The sequence below is a fragment of the Moschus berezovskii genome, chromosome 7 (assembly GCF_049115385.1).
Source record: "Moschus berezovskii isolate FMDL1 chromosome 7, NW_MosBer_1.0, whole genome shotgun sequence".
Taxonomy (NCBI): domain Eukaryota; kingdom Metazoa; phylum Chordata; class Mammalia; order Artiodactyla; family Moschidae; genus Moschus; species Moschus berezovskii.
Window position 1 is genome coordinate 32053558 of NC_142466.1, and position 17736 is coordinate 32071293.

The 17736-nt window shown below is 39.1% G+C and overlaps 1 protein-coding gene across 1 annotated transcript in view; it reads right to left on the reverse strand.

Annotated features, from left to right (window-relative positions):
• ADAMTSL1 (ADAMTS like 1) overlaps window positions 1-17736 on the reverse strand; it is a 529587-nt gene that overhangs the window by 248742 nt on the left and 263109 nt on the right. Inside the window, exons 10-12 of the mRNA XM_088837881.1 lie at window positions 8428-8478; window positions 3319-3523; window positions 1823-1970 (exon numbers count right to left, since the gene is read on the reverse strand). Of these exons, the coding sequence (XP_088694007.1) occupies window positions 1823-1970; window positions 3319-3523; window positions 8428-8478 (404 nt within the window). The remainder of the gene's footprint in view (window positions 1-1822; window positions 1971-3318; window positions 3524-8427; window positions 8479-17736) is intronic.

Genomic DNA, 17736 nt, shown 5'->3' on the forward strand with positions numbered 1-17736 from the left:
GAATATGAGGAACAAACCACAATTTGACTTGCTTCACATATTTATCTAGCTTTGGTCAAACAATTCAAAATAAGCTTCCTAACAACTTCCTGGGGGAAAAAACACAACTGTGGAGGAGAAAAAACAGAGGGAGGTTATAACTGCTCCTATATAAGTAACTGCCAAGATTTGCACTCTGACATATTTATTAGGGTCATTCATAGGCATATTTGCCTTTATAGTATGAGCCAGTGAAGCTCTATCACCATTTTATAACATATAATTATAAAGATGAAAGAAATATGTCTATATATGCATACACCATAGAATTATATGACATTTTAATGATGTTTAGAGAGCCAGACTCATTACCTAGTTGTGAAAATACAGATTTTACTCCTGACAGTTACCCACAAACTGCTTTTCTTTCTCTGAAGTGTCTGGATAAAGACGAACAAATAAAAAATGCATTATTTTAAGCTGGGGCATCACTTTTTATCCTCTATGTGCAAAAACTATTTAGAAAACAAAGCCGGTGAGAAATGTAAAACTGCCCAAGCCAAAAGGATTGGCTAACATTTTGAACCCAGCAAAATGGTTCCAAATATACATACATAGTTTTATAACTAGCTCACCTCTCCAAGACAAAGGAACTCAGTCAATGAAGGTGTCTATGACAGCTTGAACCATCCCTGTTTTTCTTTTTTTAATTGGAGGCTAATTTTATTTTACAATATTATATTGGTTGGTTTTGCCATACATTGACATGAATCCACCCCGGGTGTACATGAGTTGCCCCTCTTAAACCCCCCTCCCACCTCCCTCCTCCCTTTATCCTCCCTCTGGGTCATCCCTGCACACCAGCCCCGAGCATCCTGTAACATGCATCGACCCTGAACTTTTCAATAATGAGCATTCAGCTTAGTATGAATAGTAGGCTTGTAATATTTTACTGTCTTTTTGAAATGACTTGGCCAGCCATATCAGTGGCCACTGATCCTCCTGTATTTGAGGAAGCTAACGATTCATGGGGTCGCAAAGAGTCGGACATGACTGAACGAGTGAACTGAACTGAACTGACTGATACTGAAGAGCTGAAGATAATATTCGTGGAAAACTTACAATAGGCAAGGCAGTGGGTTGTAGACATTGATAGATTTATTCCAATTTTCCTTTCAAATTATGATTCTGGAACCCAGTTTCATGTTAATTTTTAATTTTAAAGCTTTCAATATAAAAAGCAACAACTTTTTGTTGTTGTTTTATTAGTATGAGGTACCGTATATTTCATGCTTAGCAAAGCAGACAGTTTGGATTCACGGCTTTTTTTTTAAACTGAGGTATAGTTAATTTACAATATTGTATCAGTTTCAAGTATATAGCAAGGTGGTTCAATGATATACATACATATATATGTATATATACACACAAATTTATTGATTAATTGATTTAAGCCCTCTCCCTTTTTTACTTGATGAATTTTACTGCCTTGTTTTTAATAGCAAGTATTGTGAATAGTAAATCACACATATACTTCTATATTATCTTTGTAATATCTCGCGTCAAGTAGATCTTTTTTTTCTTTTTTTTTTTTCCAGCAGCAGTCTTCCATTAATTTTCTGACTCAGGAGAGAATTATATCAATACATAGTGCTTAAAAACAATTTGCAAGCAAAACTATTGGAAAGACTTTTAGAAACAGTTAAGTCCATTTCATACAGTCTAAGTTACAAAGAATAGTTAAAGAACACTTGGGATACTTAAGAATATTCCAAGGAATTGAAAAGAGCAGTGAATACACACGACCATGACAAGATTAGTTACAGAGCCCCTGTCAAGTTACCTTTGGGTTTATAGCAGGGAGTGGGTATGATGCATTCCTCTTTTATGTGGGGCTTGGTTTTGGGGCTACAGCCTCCGGTGTGCATTTCCCGATGGTCGATGCACAGGACCACACGGTACCTGAGGCCCTGGCCACACGTCACTGTGCACTGGAAGGAGAATGCGAGAAAGGAGACTCATAGGCGAAGCCTTGCTTGCTGTCCCTCATTTCCCACCCGAGACTCTTTAAGGGGGAGGTTTTACAGAAGGACTCCTGGTGGCTTTATGTCACTTCTCACTAGTCATGGGATCTTTGTTCTGTTTGGCTATTTCGGGGTGAAGGCAGCTGAACATTAAATCACTTGCAATTTCTTCACTTTGGATTAGTCAGTTAGCCGTTCTTAAGCACACACTGTGTACAAAGTCCCAAACCAAGCAGCAAACAGAAGGAGAAAAGAAATTATAGAGTGTGCCTCATTTTGATTACCAAGACTGCATGTTAATTTTATTCAGTCACTTTGCTAATGATTGTTAGGTCCAAAGTATGAAAAATGCCAGCTCCCACGTGGACATTAAATTTTTTAAAATTTCCATCATAGCTAATTTATATTGCAGCATGGTTGACCCAACTGATAACAGTGGCATGGAAAAAATGATGAAAGGAACTAATTCAAGGGCCAGAAGTAGACAGCACCTTCAGCGGTTCCACATGCCTGGGAGCAAGTCTAGATAGAAAGAGACATCACAACTCTAATCTGCAGCCACAAAGCCACAAGGCCATGTGAGTAACCTGTGGCCATCTCTGTGGCTGAGGACATATCTTTCCATCTCACCTTTCCATCTCCTTTGCCACTTCACACCTTTTGGCACTAGAACCCAGGAGCCCCCCAATTAATGTTTTGTGTTAAAGCTGCTGCAGTGTTTTTCCTAATGTCTAGACTATTTTTGTTTTAGTTAATCCTGCTTCACCCCCATTCTAATTACATTGCTATTTTCATCTTTTTTTTCCCCAATGAATAATAGACATAGTTTTCATATTAATCCACTGAAGATACTTTTTTGGACATAGAAACTTCTTTGGATATAAGAAACAAAAAATGACATCAAATTTTTGTTCTGCTGTGCTCAACCATCAGAACAGTTTACACAGCTTCAGGGTCATTCGGCCTCAGCTACTCATGGCAGACACTTGCCTCCCCTTGTTACTTAAGAGAACATTATGGGGAGTTATAATGGCTTCTTGAAGTCACTTGAAGAAGAAGATGTGTGTGTATATGCATGCATGCTAAATATACATATACATACATATATATATATATATTTTTTTTTTCCCCCTACTCATTTACTTTTGGCTGTGCTTGATTTGGGGTAAGCCTACTCCAGGGTCTACACAGGTAGGCATCTAGACCCCTCAGATGGAGAAGTAGGGAGGTGGACAGAGTAGCTGGTGGGGTCATGATGCGGAGAGGGAAGAATGGACTTACTCTCCTAATGAACAAAGAAAGAAGGCACAGTTACCGGAGACCACTCCTGTGCCAGCCATTTAGGGCAGTCAAAAATGTTGCAGGGCTGCACGGTGGGCATCTTAGGGGTGTACATGCATTTCCACTCTTCCGCTGAGCTGACATGCCCCTGGATGTCCTCCTCCACACAGGAAACTGCCCGGCTCTGGATGCCCCCCCCACATGAGGAGGAGCACGCGGTCCACGGGGTGGCCTCCCACCTACAGAAGCAAGGGGAGTCATCAGGGCAGACCCGCACACTGCCCACCTCCTCCGTGAGCTTTCCCACCACTCCCTCCCCAGTGCCCATCAGGGCAATCGTGTTCTGAGAGGCTGAGCTCCAGAGAACCGAAAGCCAGCGACTGCCCAAAGTCTGCTGAGTCAGAGAGGATTCAAAGCTGGCAAAAGTTGTTCTGTCAACCTTGAAGCTCTACACAAATGTAAGAAATTACTCTGAGAACTGTCTACAAGACTATCTGTGGGGTCCATCACCTACTCAAAAGAGGGCTGTTCAGTACTTTTCCTTATAGTTTCAATATATATTCTCTCTGTATGTGTATTTGTGTGGGTATATGTGTATAAATGTATAATATTTATATTATTTTATATTTTATAAATATATATATTTGCATCTATCCAACATCTATATATCTAAATATCTATCTTAAGACTAAAATTGGTTAATCAATTAACTCTAATAGTTTGTACCTGGGCTAATACTTCTCACTTTCAGTATAATACTTCATCACTTAACTTCTGGATACTTTTACATGAGGAGCTCATGAAAGATCAAGGTAAAGTGAACACCCTTTCTCCCTTGGTTCTATGGTCATCAACTTTGGGACTGCATGGATTCAGTATAATTCAGATGTTCAAACTGTATCATCATTAAGGGGCCAAAGTGTCAATATAGGTGTCACCTACGTGTTGCCTAGTGAGGTACTGACAGTTAGCACTCCTCCGATAAAGAACTCCTGCAACTCTGAAAAGTTTGGCTTTGGTTCAAAAGCTCATGGCATTGGAATCTACGTATACAGTAAAGTAAGGGGAAAAATAACAGTGTTGTCAACAGCATTTAAGAGAATTTCACTGATTTTTCAATTCTCTCCACAGCTTGATGCATTTGAGACCAGAGGCAGAGAGATATCTTTGCCCAATTCTTCTTGGAGGTTTAGAGAATGTCAAATTTGTAAGAACAGAAACGAAGGGGCTAGTTTTTCTTTCTTGCCTATCTAGTCTGCTTGTTTATGAGGACTGCTAAGGAACTCTAAGAATTTCTATTAGAATTATGAGAGATACCATTTTAATGAGAGAGAAACAAAATGTCACCAAGTTGATCCACTTGAATAGTTAAATATAAAAACACTGCTCTGGCATGCCGTGGAGATGTGAACTATCCTTTACATGGGATTTCACGTGCATTGTGAGCCTGATTTCTCTTTTGCATGAGCCTGGATAACATGTGTTTCCCACTTACAGAGAATTTTCCTCCACAATTCTCTGTACTGTTCAAGTCTAGGCAACAACTGTTATCTCCACTGCCAACAGCCCAAACATGCTGCCAAATACAATATTTTCTTCTGCATGTTTCCCCAGGAGACACAGAAGAAAATGTTATTATGGGGAAACTGAGGCCCTCTGGTTAGTCCTTTGGAGAATCTCTGTTCCCCTTCAAGAGAAGGAAGCAGCTCTGTAGAGTTTCTCTTAAAAAAGGGTGAGACCAATTCTCATTTGTCTCCATGTAAATCTCTGGAGAGTTGGAAGTGGATAACAGGTCTGATTCAGACTAAAATTGAGCTGAACGTGTAAGTACTAATTCACATTAGACTCGATTTGACAGTGAACTGGGAATATGTTTTTGAATGGACATTTAATCTCTTAAAACATTAAGATGCCATAAAAAGAGCACATTTCTTAATTGGTACTCTAACATCCCTAAAGTTGGCCCTTCTGAAGAGAGAGTGATTAATTTCTGTCTCAACACTTGGACCTGATCCATGGTGTCATTTCATAAACAGTAATAAGTATCCTTTTCATTGTCAGTGATCACGGAAAGACAAATGATGTGACTATTATTCCAGGTATTTATAGTATGGTTCCAGGATTAACTATAGTTCTATATGTGAAAAACTATAATGTGAATCCTTGCATAATAGGATTACATGGAATTTCAAAGCAAAACATCTTTATTCTTTAAAGAAAGTATAACAAAAGCTCAGAGAGGACATCAGTTAGAATATCTCAAAACAGGGACCAGGTAACTATTTGGAAAAAAAAAATCTATATATCCAAGAATCTTGCCCTAGAAGAATAACAGATGAGGTCATATATTTTAACTCCTTTGGCTTTTAATTTTTAAAGTCCATTGTGTATTTAGCTTAAGAAATTCTCAAAATTAATGATTATGTGGAAAAATTGCAAATATTAATTATAAATTAAAGATAATTCATCAGAATGTGTTCTTAAACTATATTCAGATATGCATTATAGTCAAAGACTGAAAGCAAGAAAAAACAATCTAAAAATTCATTCACTGTGCCTTGTAGCTATACTTGTGGTCTTAAACACATTTAAATAATTTCAGTAAGCAAAGCCTCGATCAGTAAGTAGCTGCCCTCTGAGAAACATTTTGAGTCTTTATTCTTCTTAAGAAAGAAGAATATCCATAGAAATATTCATAGAAATAGCTTCCATTTACTAAGGCTTTATCACTAAAGCAGAATATCTAACTTCAGAATTAATTTAGTAACAGAAGTGCATGGGCTAAGAAATATAGTCTGTTTATCGTCTAATTGTCTTTTCCCATTGTGATGCATGGACAGGCCAAAGTGTGCATAAGACAGGGTGCAAACAAACATCAAGCACGTTCATCTCAATCTGTCATTGAGAATACTGATCTTCAGGCACTCGGGGGACATCCGAATATATAAGAAATCAAGTTTAACCTAGGACAGACATTAGTCACACCAGAGAAATATAAACAGAAGAGATCATAGACATGAAAGAAATTGAGGAGTACCATTACAGGACAAACATCAACTTGATGTTCTTACCCCTGACACCCAACTATGCCTTTATCTCGAATCACATGGCCTTTGCACAGCCAGATACATGTGTCCTATGAATACTTCCTTTACAGATATGGGGGTTGAAATCAAAGAAATCTTGGTTCAGTTAGATTGATAATTCTCTATTTTCATTCCATTTTTTTTTTCATGTTTGGTTCTGGATCAAACCAGCAAAAGGATACAATAGTAGCATTTTAAAGTCATTTATTGTCTTTATCAATATAGGCATAGGAAAAAGGGAGGGAGCTGATGAATGAAGTAACTCCTTAGTGAAAAACACTTAAAAAAAATCTCTAAACAATTATATATAGCATTAATCAAGTGCCCCCTTTCTTTATGCTACCATTAAAATGGTGAAAAGTAAGTTTCATGCCAGTCACTGGAAGTATTTAAGTAGAGCCTGGATAACACTTGCATTGGTTTATATGTGTGTGCGTGTGTATGTATGCTGCTGCTGCTGCTTAGTTGCTCGGTCGTGTCTGACTCTTTGTGACCCTATGAATTGTAGACCTACAGGCTCCTCTGTCCATGGGATTCTTTAAGTAAGAATACTGGAGTGGGTTGAAATGCCCTCCTTTAGAGGATATTCCTGATCCAGGGATCAAACCCCAGTCTCCTGCATTGCAGGCAGAATCTTTATTGCTGAGCCACCAGGGAAGCCTACGTACATGTGTGTGAGTATACATATATGTATGTATGTATGTATACATATGTTGGAATGCATCTGCAGTGAGTGAGTGAAAGTTGCTCACTTGTGTCAGACTCCTTGTGACCCCATGGACTGTACAGTCCATGGAATTTTCCAGGCCAGAATACTGGAGTGGGTAGACTTTCCCTTCTCCAGAGGACCTTCCTGAACCAGGAATTGAACCAGGGTCTCCTGCACGGCAGGCAGATTCTTTATCAACTGAGCTATGAGGGAAGCATCTGCAGTAAATACACATTCATGCCTATGTGTTTAAATATATGTGTTTACACATGTGTGCTGAGTAGGTGTGACGAGTGGGATATTGAAGCATCACGGGGCAGCTGGACTGAAAAACCTCAAGGTCCCCTTTTCGTACTTCAATTCAAAGTATTTGAAGATGTTCAATCAAACTTTGCTTTATTTTACAGTTCCAAATACAATTATTTTGGGGGCTTTGCTTATTTTGAGATGGAGCAAACCACCATGGATTATTTCCAACTATTTGTGATCTGATTTAAACTTTGGGTTCTAAACAGCAGCTGGCTCTCTGAAGTCCCAGTGAGTGAGGACAACAGAGCAAAGGTCTTGCTTAGCACAGAGGTAGTTTCAAACCCAAGGCTAATTTCTGCTCTCTGGGGGGCTGTTTCTAAGGTGGCAGGCGATATGCTCAGTAGCTAGCATGTTTTTCAGCTTCTCCAGTTTTCCTATAAATATATTAATAATGAGAACAAGTTCTTTGAAAAGTTTCTCAGTCACTTTAATGATATTTTCTAGTTTTAGAAAACGCTGTACTTTAAAAAAGCAATGCAGTGCCTGGAATATTCTATTTTGGAAAATAACAAAACTCCCCTCCCCATCAAATGTTATGAACAATAAGGATATGAAAAAACTGCCTTTTTGTATTTAATTGCAATTTCTTTGGAACAAAAAGAAGGATATTCAAAGCCCCTATGCAGAGTAATATGACATCTGGAACTTCACATTTGCGGTATTGGGATAACAATCCAGGCAGTGTTTGTTTAACAGTTAGCAACAGTGCTTTAATGACGAGGGTCCTAGTACAGAGGAAACACAGAAAAGGACAAAGGGAGTGAAAGAAAGACATAACATAAACCCATACACCGTATCTAATCAGAGTGAATCACTGTGTCCACGGAATGGAATCCAATCCTGTCTTAAAACGGTTTGTGAATGACAAGCTTACAGTCTGAGCAGACCAGTGTTATTCAAAAGCAAAGTTCAGGAGGGACTGCAAAATATACTATCTACCATCTTATTTTTTTTACAGAAAAACACAAAATCTATCATATATACAAGAAGCAGAAGACCGAGTTACTAATTCTAGCATCAGGATGATTGATTTACGTACCGAGGAAGGGGATGGTAGATGTCATAGGGCATGATCTGCTTGTATCCGTCACTGTTAGGAACAATAATGCCAACCCTCTGAGTAGAAGGTACACACAATAAAATAAACACTAAATGATCACATTAAACAATTTTTTAGACAAATGCAAAATAACATTAATAAATTGTCTCTAAAAAAACAACACTAAAACAGTTCAATATCTTTATGCTAGCATCCATTTGAGGATGGGGCAAGTTCTTTGACAGGGCACCGTTTACTATAATTAGTCCTCTGATCCAAGCAGGAAATACCAGGGGAAAGGGTGGTGGCAAGAAAACTTGGCACCTCATCATTAACTATGACACAATAAGCTTGTAAATGTTCTTTAATCCCCCCAATTATACATCCTATGAGGTCATTATGATCATCATTATTAATGTTACTTCCAGATGCTCACCAAGCAGTTTTATAGTTACTGTCTTGCTCCTGATGAAAGAGAGAGCTATATGTAAGAGTATGTACCTGGGGACTGACAATACTATGTAACGTGCATTAGCAAATAGGTAATGCACTTTTGGCAGATCTAAGGATCTTAGTAAAATCTGGAGAGCAGCCACTTGGTTATATTAAAAAGGGAAGGGGAACGAGTGAACACAGTAGGCAACTATCAACAAAAGCACATTCCCTACCAAAACAAAGGTAGGGCAGTTAAAATGAGATAATAAAGATGAAACATCTTTTTTTGGTGGTCTATAAAATGTGATATGGTGTTAACTGGTGGTGGCTGTGATTGTTTTGACTGTTGTTAGTATATCTGGTGCCCTGGGAAACCTGTGAGATTTAAAGATAAAGACTAAAGGAGCCAGAATAAATGATATTTTAGGCTATATGGCTAATGGATTCACAATATATGATATAATAGGTTATCTGGGAGTCCTCAGAGGCCTTTAGGACTGTAATAAAGTAAACGAACCTACCTCACTGATTTCAAGTAAAGCCTCCAATTGACAAGACTTTCTTCTTGCTGAGCCCCCTAACTTGTGGGAGATTTATGACTTGTGAATCTCAGATAAAAGGGCTAGTACAACAAACTCTCTATCAAGAGTGGGAGACTGAGCTCAATCCGTGGATGTCATGTATTTGCTGGGGCAAAGCATGGTAGGTCGTGAGCACTTATTTTACAACTGACAAATGATACCAACTTTCTCTTCTGAAAACTGAAGGAACTCATGTATTCTAATCTGGGATGAATGGGTGAGTATATATTTATATATCCATATTCAGTAAAATGTTTATGTAAAAATGAACACATTAAGACTCACTTTGATCTTATCCTCTGATACAGAATGATACAGCATGTGATTTTAATACGGCTAGCAAACCTAAGCTTTCGGGTAGAAACAGTGAGCTAGGTATACTATGGAACAGAAAGAAAAAAAATAGTACTGGCTGGACATCATGACAGATAAGGAGGAAAGAAGGAGTAATAAAAAGGGTAGTTTCTGGAGAAATTACTAAAAGGTAAGGGAAAATTAAGTTTGAGAGAAAATGGGAAACAAATCTTTGAATGTAGATTTCTCAAGAAGTACAAACATTGGAGAACTAATTTAGTTATCTCACATGACTAAGTTTTCTTTAGTTGATTTGAATGACTAAAGGTATTCACTTGTATAATTAAATTTTCATGGTACATGTATGTGCACCACCCTTCAGTAACAATGTTCATGAAAATGAATGATGCCTTTTGAGGAAGCTCAAAATCCTGCGATTCTTAACGAACACAAGAATGGGATGAATATTAACATTAAACTTTTCTCCATGTTTTTCCAAGATACAGAAACATCCTATTCGTTTTGGTCTTATTTTGACAAGAAATCAGATATGAAAGGTAAATCCTGTCTTTTGTTAGGATCATGTGATCACTTCCCAGTAATTCTGCCTAATCATTAAGGAAAATGTTTTTCTAAAAGAACTGTTTTTGATAGAATTCCAACCTTCCAAAGTTCTTCTAATACCTTAGGTCTGATAGCAGATAATTAAGGACTACATAGAACTGACTTTGGAGTTATATTTTTGCTAACCCTAGTATCTTTTCTCATGCCTATATCCATATCTAAATGTAGAAATGTATATGGCAGCCTACTTTCCTGGAAAGATTTATAGTTATGATTTGTCATTCTGAATATTAGAATGAACTGTTATAGATCTCTGCCAAATGATTTATCAGCTGATGATATTTAAAATGGAAGTAGTAATATTGAAGGAGACAGGCTAGAAGAAAAGAAGGGGAAAAAAGAGGGAGTTATAGAATTTAAGATGTTGGGCTTCCCATTGGACTGATTTAGAAACTATGTTTCTGTTTGAACAAAAAGCTTTAAATCTGGATTCAGCAAAACTATAGCTATATTTGTCTTTCTATGGCACAGGTCATGGTGAAGACTCATAAAATGACTCTGTGGCACCTGTAAAAACAGAAAGATATCAAAACAATGGTGCTCTGTCCAGTCCTGGCGATGCATATTCACGTGCATGGGCTCTGTGCTCTCTTGGGGTTCGTGCCATGGCCCTGGCCTTTCACCACACTGTCACAGAGGGCCAGGCAGTGCTGCCTAAACTCAACTTTCTATTGCTTACTCTTAAGGCACTTTATCTTTTTCTTAGACAAAGTGTACCTACTGAAGAATGATGATAAAGAACGTCATTTAGGGACTTTAAGAAGTTCTTCTTTCCATGCTTAGGTCTTGCTTTGCATGTGCATGCATATATATGTATGCATTCAGACGTGTCTGAATATATGAGGGGGTGGGGAAGGAGGCAAAAATAATTTTTTAAAAAATGATCACAAAGGAAAATATAATGAACAGTTGGTTTGGGGGTAAAATGATTCATTCTCCATTGCCTTCACTATTCTGATTGCTCATGTACTTTCTATGTAGGACGGTGACCCGATTCCATCTAAAGTCCCCCAAATCAGGGGGTCGTGATGGGAAGAAGAGAAGATGAGGATGAAGATGGGGTCACTATGAACTCATGTAGTATAAGTAGAAGAAAGACTTGCACATCATCCTCTCGTAGCTCATGTCCAATGACACTAGAATGCTTCCTGTTATGACAAATTCATAGAAAGAAATAGTATGCAGTATATAACGTGAAGCCTTTTGAACCATTTTTTAATGACAAGGAAAATGTTCAAATGCAATGTCAACTGAAAAAATCCAGTACAAAATAGAATAGACAATGTAATCCACAATACAAAGAAAACTCATGTATATATTGTCCATATAATCATGTCTATAAAGTCTATATATAAGTGTATGTATGTGTGTACAAATATACTAGAAAAGGACTGAAAACAGTTGTTAGTTCCTGGTGTTTGGATTAAAGGTGTTTTTTTTTTTTCCTTTCTTCCTTTTTATGCTTCTCTATTTTCAGGAATTAGAACATTTAAGTAAAACAAAATTCAACTCTGAGAAAGCAAAAGACAGAAACATGAAGGCTGTCATCTCAATTCCCACATGTCATTTAAAGACAACTGAGTTGGTGTCCTGAAACCATCTCAGGACCTATTTTAGAACAATATCCTGACTTTAAAAATCAAGCCATATTCAGGCTCACACTACTCAGGTGTGAAATTTACTTGTTGTGATAAATCTTTCTTTCCAAGAAAAGCCCTAATATAACTATTAACTCCATGAGCATCTAGTTTGCCAGGTTTTGGGTTCTTCTGGAAATGAATTGTAAGGAGCCACTTTCATGGCTTCCACACTCCCTTTTAATGTATCTCTCACAACCTCTTGCCTCTTCTCTGGGGCTGCAGAGCCTCATTTCTGACATTCTGACAGCTGGATGTGCTCTCGGTTTGTCAAACTCACTGTTTTCAGACAATTCATTATCTTCCCCTGCAAAGTGTCTCTTCTCCTGTGATCACTGTTACTGTTCAGAACACTGCCCTTCTCCCACCCACCCTGGCTGGGTACTGTGGGACATCGTTGCTTCCTCTCTTTCCCATGTTCCCTACAGACACTGAGTTCTTCCAGTTGTGATGTCTGCCAAATGTATCTCTCTGACATGAATCTAGGCCCCTTTGCATTATCCTCCTAACAGATCTCTCTCTCTGCCTGCAGGCACTGTCTGCTCTAATCCAGTTCACTGTTGTCATAGCAACAGATACTTTACTTCCCAGTGATGTCCATAACACCTGGTGAAATCAAGTGCTACCTCTTCTAAAGCCTGTCCTTATGTTTCCTCTCAACATCTAGCCAGACAATTTTCTCTTCCTCTTTCAAACACCTATAGCACAAGCTCCCTTCATCACTTCTCAGTTCAGTTCAGTTCAGTCGCTCAGTCGTGTCCGACTCTCCGCGACCCCATGAATCACAGCACGCCAGGCCTCCCTGTCCATCACCAACTCCCGGAGTTCACTCAAACTCATGTCCACAGAGTCGGTGATGCCATCCAGCCATCTCATTCTCTGTCGTCCCCTTCTCCTCCCGCCCCCAACCCTTCCCAGCATCAGAGTCTTTTCCAGTGAGTCAACTCGTCGCATGAGGTGGCCAAAGTATTGCAGTTTCAGCTTCAGCATCAGTCCTTCCAATGAAAACCCAGGATCAATCTCCCTTTGAATGGACTGGTTGGATCTCCTTGCGGTACAAGGGACTCTCAAGAGTCTTCTCCAACACCACAGTTCAAAAGCATCAATTCTTCGGTGATCAGCTTTCTTCACAGTCCAACTCTCACATCCATACATGACCACGGGAAAAACCATAGCCTTGACTAGATGGACCTTTGTTGGCAAAGTAATGTCTCTGCTTTTTAATATGCTATCTATGTTGGTCATAACTTTCCTTCCAAGGAGTAAGCGTCTTTTAATTTCATGGCTGCAGTCAGCATCTGCAGTGATTTTGCAGCCCAAAAATTAAAGTCTGACACTGTTTCCACTGTTTCCCCATCTATTTCCCATGAAGTGATGGGACCAGATGCCATCATCTTTGTTTTCTGAATGTTGAGCTTCAAGCCAACCTTTTCACTCTCCTCTTTTACTTTCAACAAGAGGCTTTTGAGTTCCTCTTCAATTTCTGCCATAAGGGTAGTGTCATCTGCATATCTGAGATTATTGATATTTCTCCCAGCAATCTTGATTCCAGCTTGTGCTTCTTCCAGCCCAGTGTTCCTCATGATGTACTCTGCATATAAGTTAAATAAGCAAGGTGACAATATACAGCCTTGACACACTCCCTTTCCTATTTGGAACCAGTCTGTTGTTCCACGTAAAGTTCTGACTGTTGCTTCCTGACCTGCATACAGGTTTCTCAAGAGGCAGGTCAGGTGGTCTGGTATTCCCATCTCTTTCAGAATGTTCCACAGTTTATTGTGATCCACACAGTCAAAGGCTTTGGCATAGTCAATGAAGCAGAAATAGATGTTTTTCTGAAACTCTCTTGCTTTTTCGATGATCCAGCGGATGTTGGCAATTTGATCTCTGGTGCCTCTGCCTTTTCTAAAACCTGCTTGAACATCTGGGAGTTCATGGTTCACATATTGCTGAAGCCTGGCTTGGAGAATTTTGAGCATGACTTTACTCGCGTGTGAGATGAGTGCAATTGTGCGGTAGTTTGAGCATTCTTTGGCATTGCCTTTCTTTGGGATTGGAATGAAGACTGACCTTTTCCAGTCCTGTGTCCACTGCTGAGTTTTCCAAATTTTCTGGCATATTGAGTGCAGCACTTTCACAGCATCATCTTACAAGATTTGAAATAGCTCAACTGGAATTCCATCACCACCACTAGCTTTGTAATGATGCTTTCTAAGGCCCACTTGACTTCACATTCCAAGATGTCTGGCTCTAGGTCAGTGATCACGTTATCGTGACTATCTTGGTCGTGAAGATCTTTTTTGTACAGTTCTTCTGTGTATTCTTGCCACCGCTTCTTAATATCTTCTGCTTCTGTTAGGTCCATACCATTCCTGTCCTTTATCGAACCCATCTTTGCATGAAATGTTCCCTTGGAATCTCTAATTTTCTTGAAGAGATCTCTTGTTTTCCCTATTCTGTTTTTTTCCTCTATTTCTTTGCATTGATCGCTGAGGAAGGCTTTCTTATCTCTCCTTTCTATTCTTTGGAACTCTGCATTCAGATGCTTATATCTTTCCTTTTCTCCTTTGCTTTTCGCTTCTCTTCTTTTCACAGCTATTTGGAAGGCCTCCTCAGACAGCCATTTTGCTTTTTGGCATTTCTTTTCCATGGGGATGGTCTTGGTCCCTGTCTCCTTTACAATGTCACGAACCTCCGTCCAGAGTTCATCAGGCACTCTGTCTATCAGATCTAGTTCCTTAAATCTATTCCTCACTTCCACTGTATAATCAAAAGGGATTTGATTTAGGTCATACCTGAATGGTCTAGTGGTTTTCCCTACTTTCTTCAATTTAAGTCTGAATTTGGCAATAAGGAGTTCATGATCTGAGCCACAGTCAGCTCCTGGTCTTGTTTTTGCTAACTGTGTACAGCTTCTCCATCTTTGGCTGCAAAGAATATAATCAATCTGATTTCGGTGTTGACCATCTGGTGATGTCCATGTGTAGAGTCTTCTCTTGTGTTGTTGGAAGAGGGTGTTTGCTATGACCAGTGCGTTCTCTTGACAAAACTCTATGAGCCTTTGCCCTGCTTCATTCTGTGCTCCAAGGCCAATTTGCCTGTTACTCCAGGTGTTTCTTGACTTCCTACTTTTGCCTTCCAGTCCCCTATAATGAAAAGGACATCTTTTTTGGGTGTTAGTTCTAAAAGGTCTTGTAGGTCTTCATAGAACTGTTCAACTTCGGCTTCTTCAGCGTTACTGGTTGGGGCATAGGCCTGGATTACTGAATATTGAATGGTTTGCCTTGGAAATGAACAGAAATCATTCTGTCATCACTTCTAACTGTCTACTAACTTTTAACCATGTAAACGTTTTCTTTAGTTTAACACTATGGGACAAAATCCATATTGGTTCTTTACTGTATATTTTAACACAGTTCTCTGCATAGAGGCAATTAGTAAATAATCAGCCAATGGAATCATGCCACTGATGTGCATACACAAAAGCAAGCAATACAACTACCATCCTGAATGAAAGAAAGCAAATGAACAAGGTTAGAGAAACTCCTAAACGAGCTGTACTAAAGATGATGCACGTCTCTAGTCCCACTCCTTGTTTTTTGCTAGCTCTGCCATCTGTGTGAAGGGCAGACTATTTTAGAGACTGGTCTGGCTGCTCTGGCAGGCAGGGGTGATTGGGTGGCCTGGGACAGAGGAAGATAGTTTAATGGCAATTGTGTTTCTAAGCTGCTTGGCTAGACTCTACATCTCTTCTGTTGGGCATTTCCCAGAAACAACCATGACGGTTTTTAAAACAATCTTCTCTTCCCTGTTTGTCTCATGTGTCTTTTCAGAGAGCATGCTGTTTTATAACTGTACAACTCAACTTCCCCTGGGCAGTGTTGTGGTCCAGATTCTGGTTGACTTGAATTTGCCTTCGCATGGTACCAAGCACAGAACTTGGCACAGGATTGGTACTCAGTAAAAAGATGAATGAAATTGTGGGTGGTGGGAACAGTTCTGGCACAGAAGAGAGTAATCTCTCAACAACTACAAGGCAATAGAAACCAATCTCTTCCTAAGCAACTGTTTATAATGGGGGAGGAGAAAAGTAATAAAAAGTTGGAAGAGACTCAAGCATCTGCTTTCTCATGAGTGGCAGAATACAAAATAGCATGGCGTAATGAGGACAGGGGCCCCCTGAGGAATTGGGAGATGCAAGCTCTGTTCTCTACTCTGTTAATTCTCTTTCTGAGTGACTTTGAGTGCATTACATTTGGACTTCTGCATTGGTCTTCTGCAAAATCTAAGTATTGTATGAAATCAGGAATTTTATGATGAAGAATGAGTGCCTAGAAACCTATCTCATCTGTCCTGTTTGTACTGGCTGCTGAGGACAGAATTCAGAGTTCTGTGGTCCATAGACTGACAACCACTGAACTAGGTACTCAACTCAAAAGCTCTCCTATTTGAAATTTGGTTACTTTATGAAACACTGCAGATTTCCCTGTCATTTAGAGAGGCAAATTAGGATCTAGAAAACAAGGAAACATTCTATATATATAGGTTAAAAACTTTTTTCAACATGGTACCTACCACATGGTAACATGGTACCTATCAACATTCATTTATCTTGAAGAACCAGACCAAAAGAACCCCGCTTCATTGTCCAGGATTTGAAAACATTTTAAACATATATATTCATTTCTTGCTATGGGACCAACTAATGGAGAGTTTTTGATCATTTGATCCAAAATATCATAATTTCCTCACAACTGTATTTCCATGGTTAAATGTTCTTGATATTAATGAATGTAATCTCAGAACTACTAATATTTCCCTGGACTTTGTTTAGCTCTTCTCATACTGACCTAAGTGATTTGCTAATTGTTTGATTTGAGTAAACATCAGTATTTACACTTACACGAAAGAGGCTTGCTTAATCGGCATATGAGGTCAATTCAAAGATCCAGGGTACCAAGTTTTGGACTGATATGGTTGGCAGTGCTGTGCTGGCTGCGGAGGTCTATAATGGGCTTAAACCAGATCTCATGGGTTGCTGAAGGCATCATGCAACACCAGCAATTGGGTGATCAGAGTTCATGTAATACAGGAGGTTCTCTGGATGTGGAGGCACTTAGGTTCATGACCCAGCTTTTCTTTGCCCACCCTGACTTGGAGCAGGTCTCATAACCTCTTTGGGCTTTAGTTTTTTGTCTGTAAATACAGATGATTATCTTTGTCTTACTGACCTCCTAGAGAAGGTAAAACTGAATAGAGATAAAGGACGTGAAAGCACTGTAGAAACTTCAAGTAGAAGTAACGTTGGCAAGAAGCCATTTTATAGGATTGGTTCTCAGTCACGATAACTGAATTCTGTCGAGTGCTTGGCATCTTGCAAGGAGCTTTACATGCATCATCCTATTTACTCCTTACAGTTACTCTACGACAGGAATACTACATTCATTTGACAGATGGCAAAGCTAAGGCCTAGGGAAATTCAGTAAAATTAGTAAAGCCAAACTGATAGATTGAAGTTAAAAATGGGAAGGATGATAATACCTGTTCTATTCACTTACAAGTTAATTAAAAGAACTGCATAAACAATTATATTTTACATATACAAAGTGATCATTATTATTAGTGATGAGCTGGCTTGGTGGAATAACTGAGTTGTCCCAATAAATGAGTTAGAGCTGATTGTCTGGACTGTCTGATGATGGGTATGAGGTCTATAAACCTGGGACAGGTATGACAAT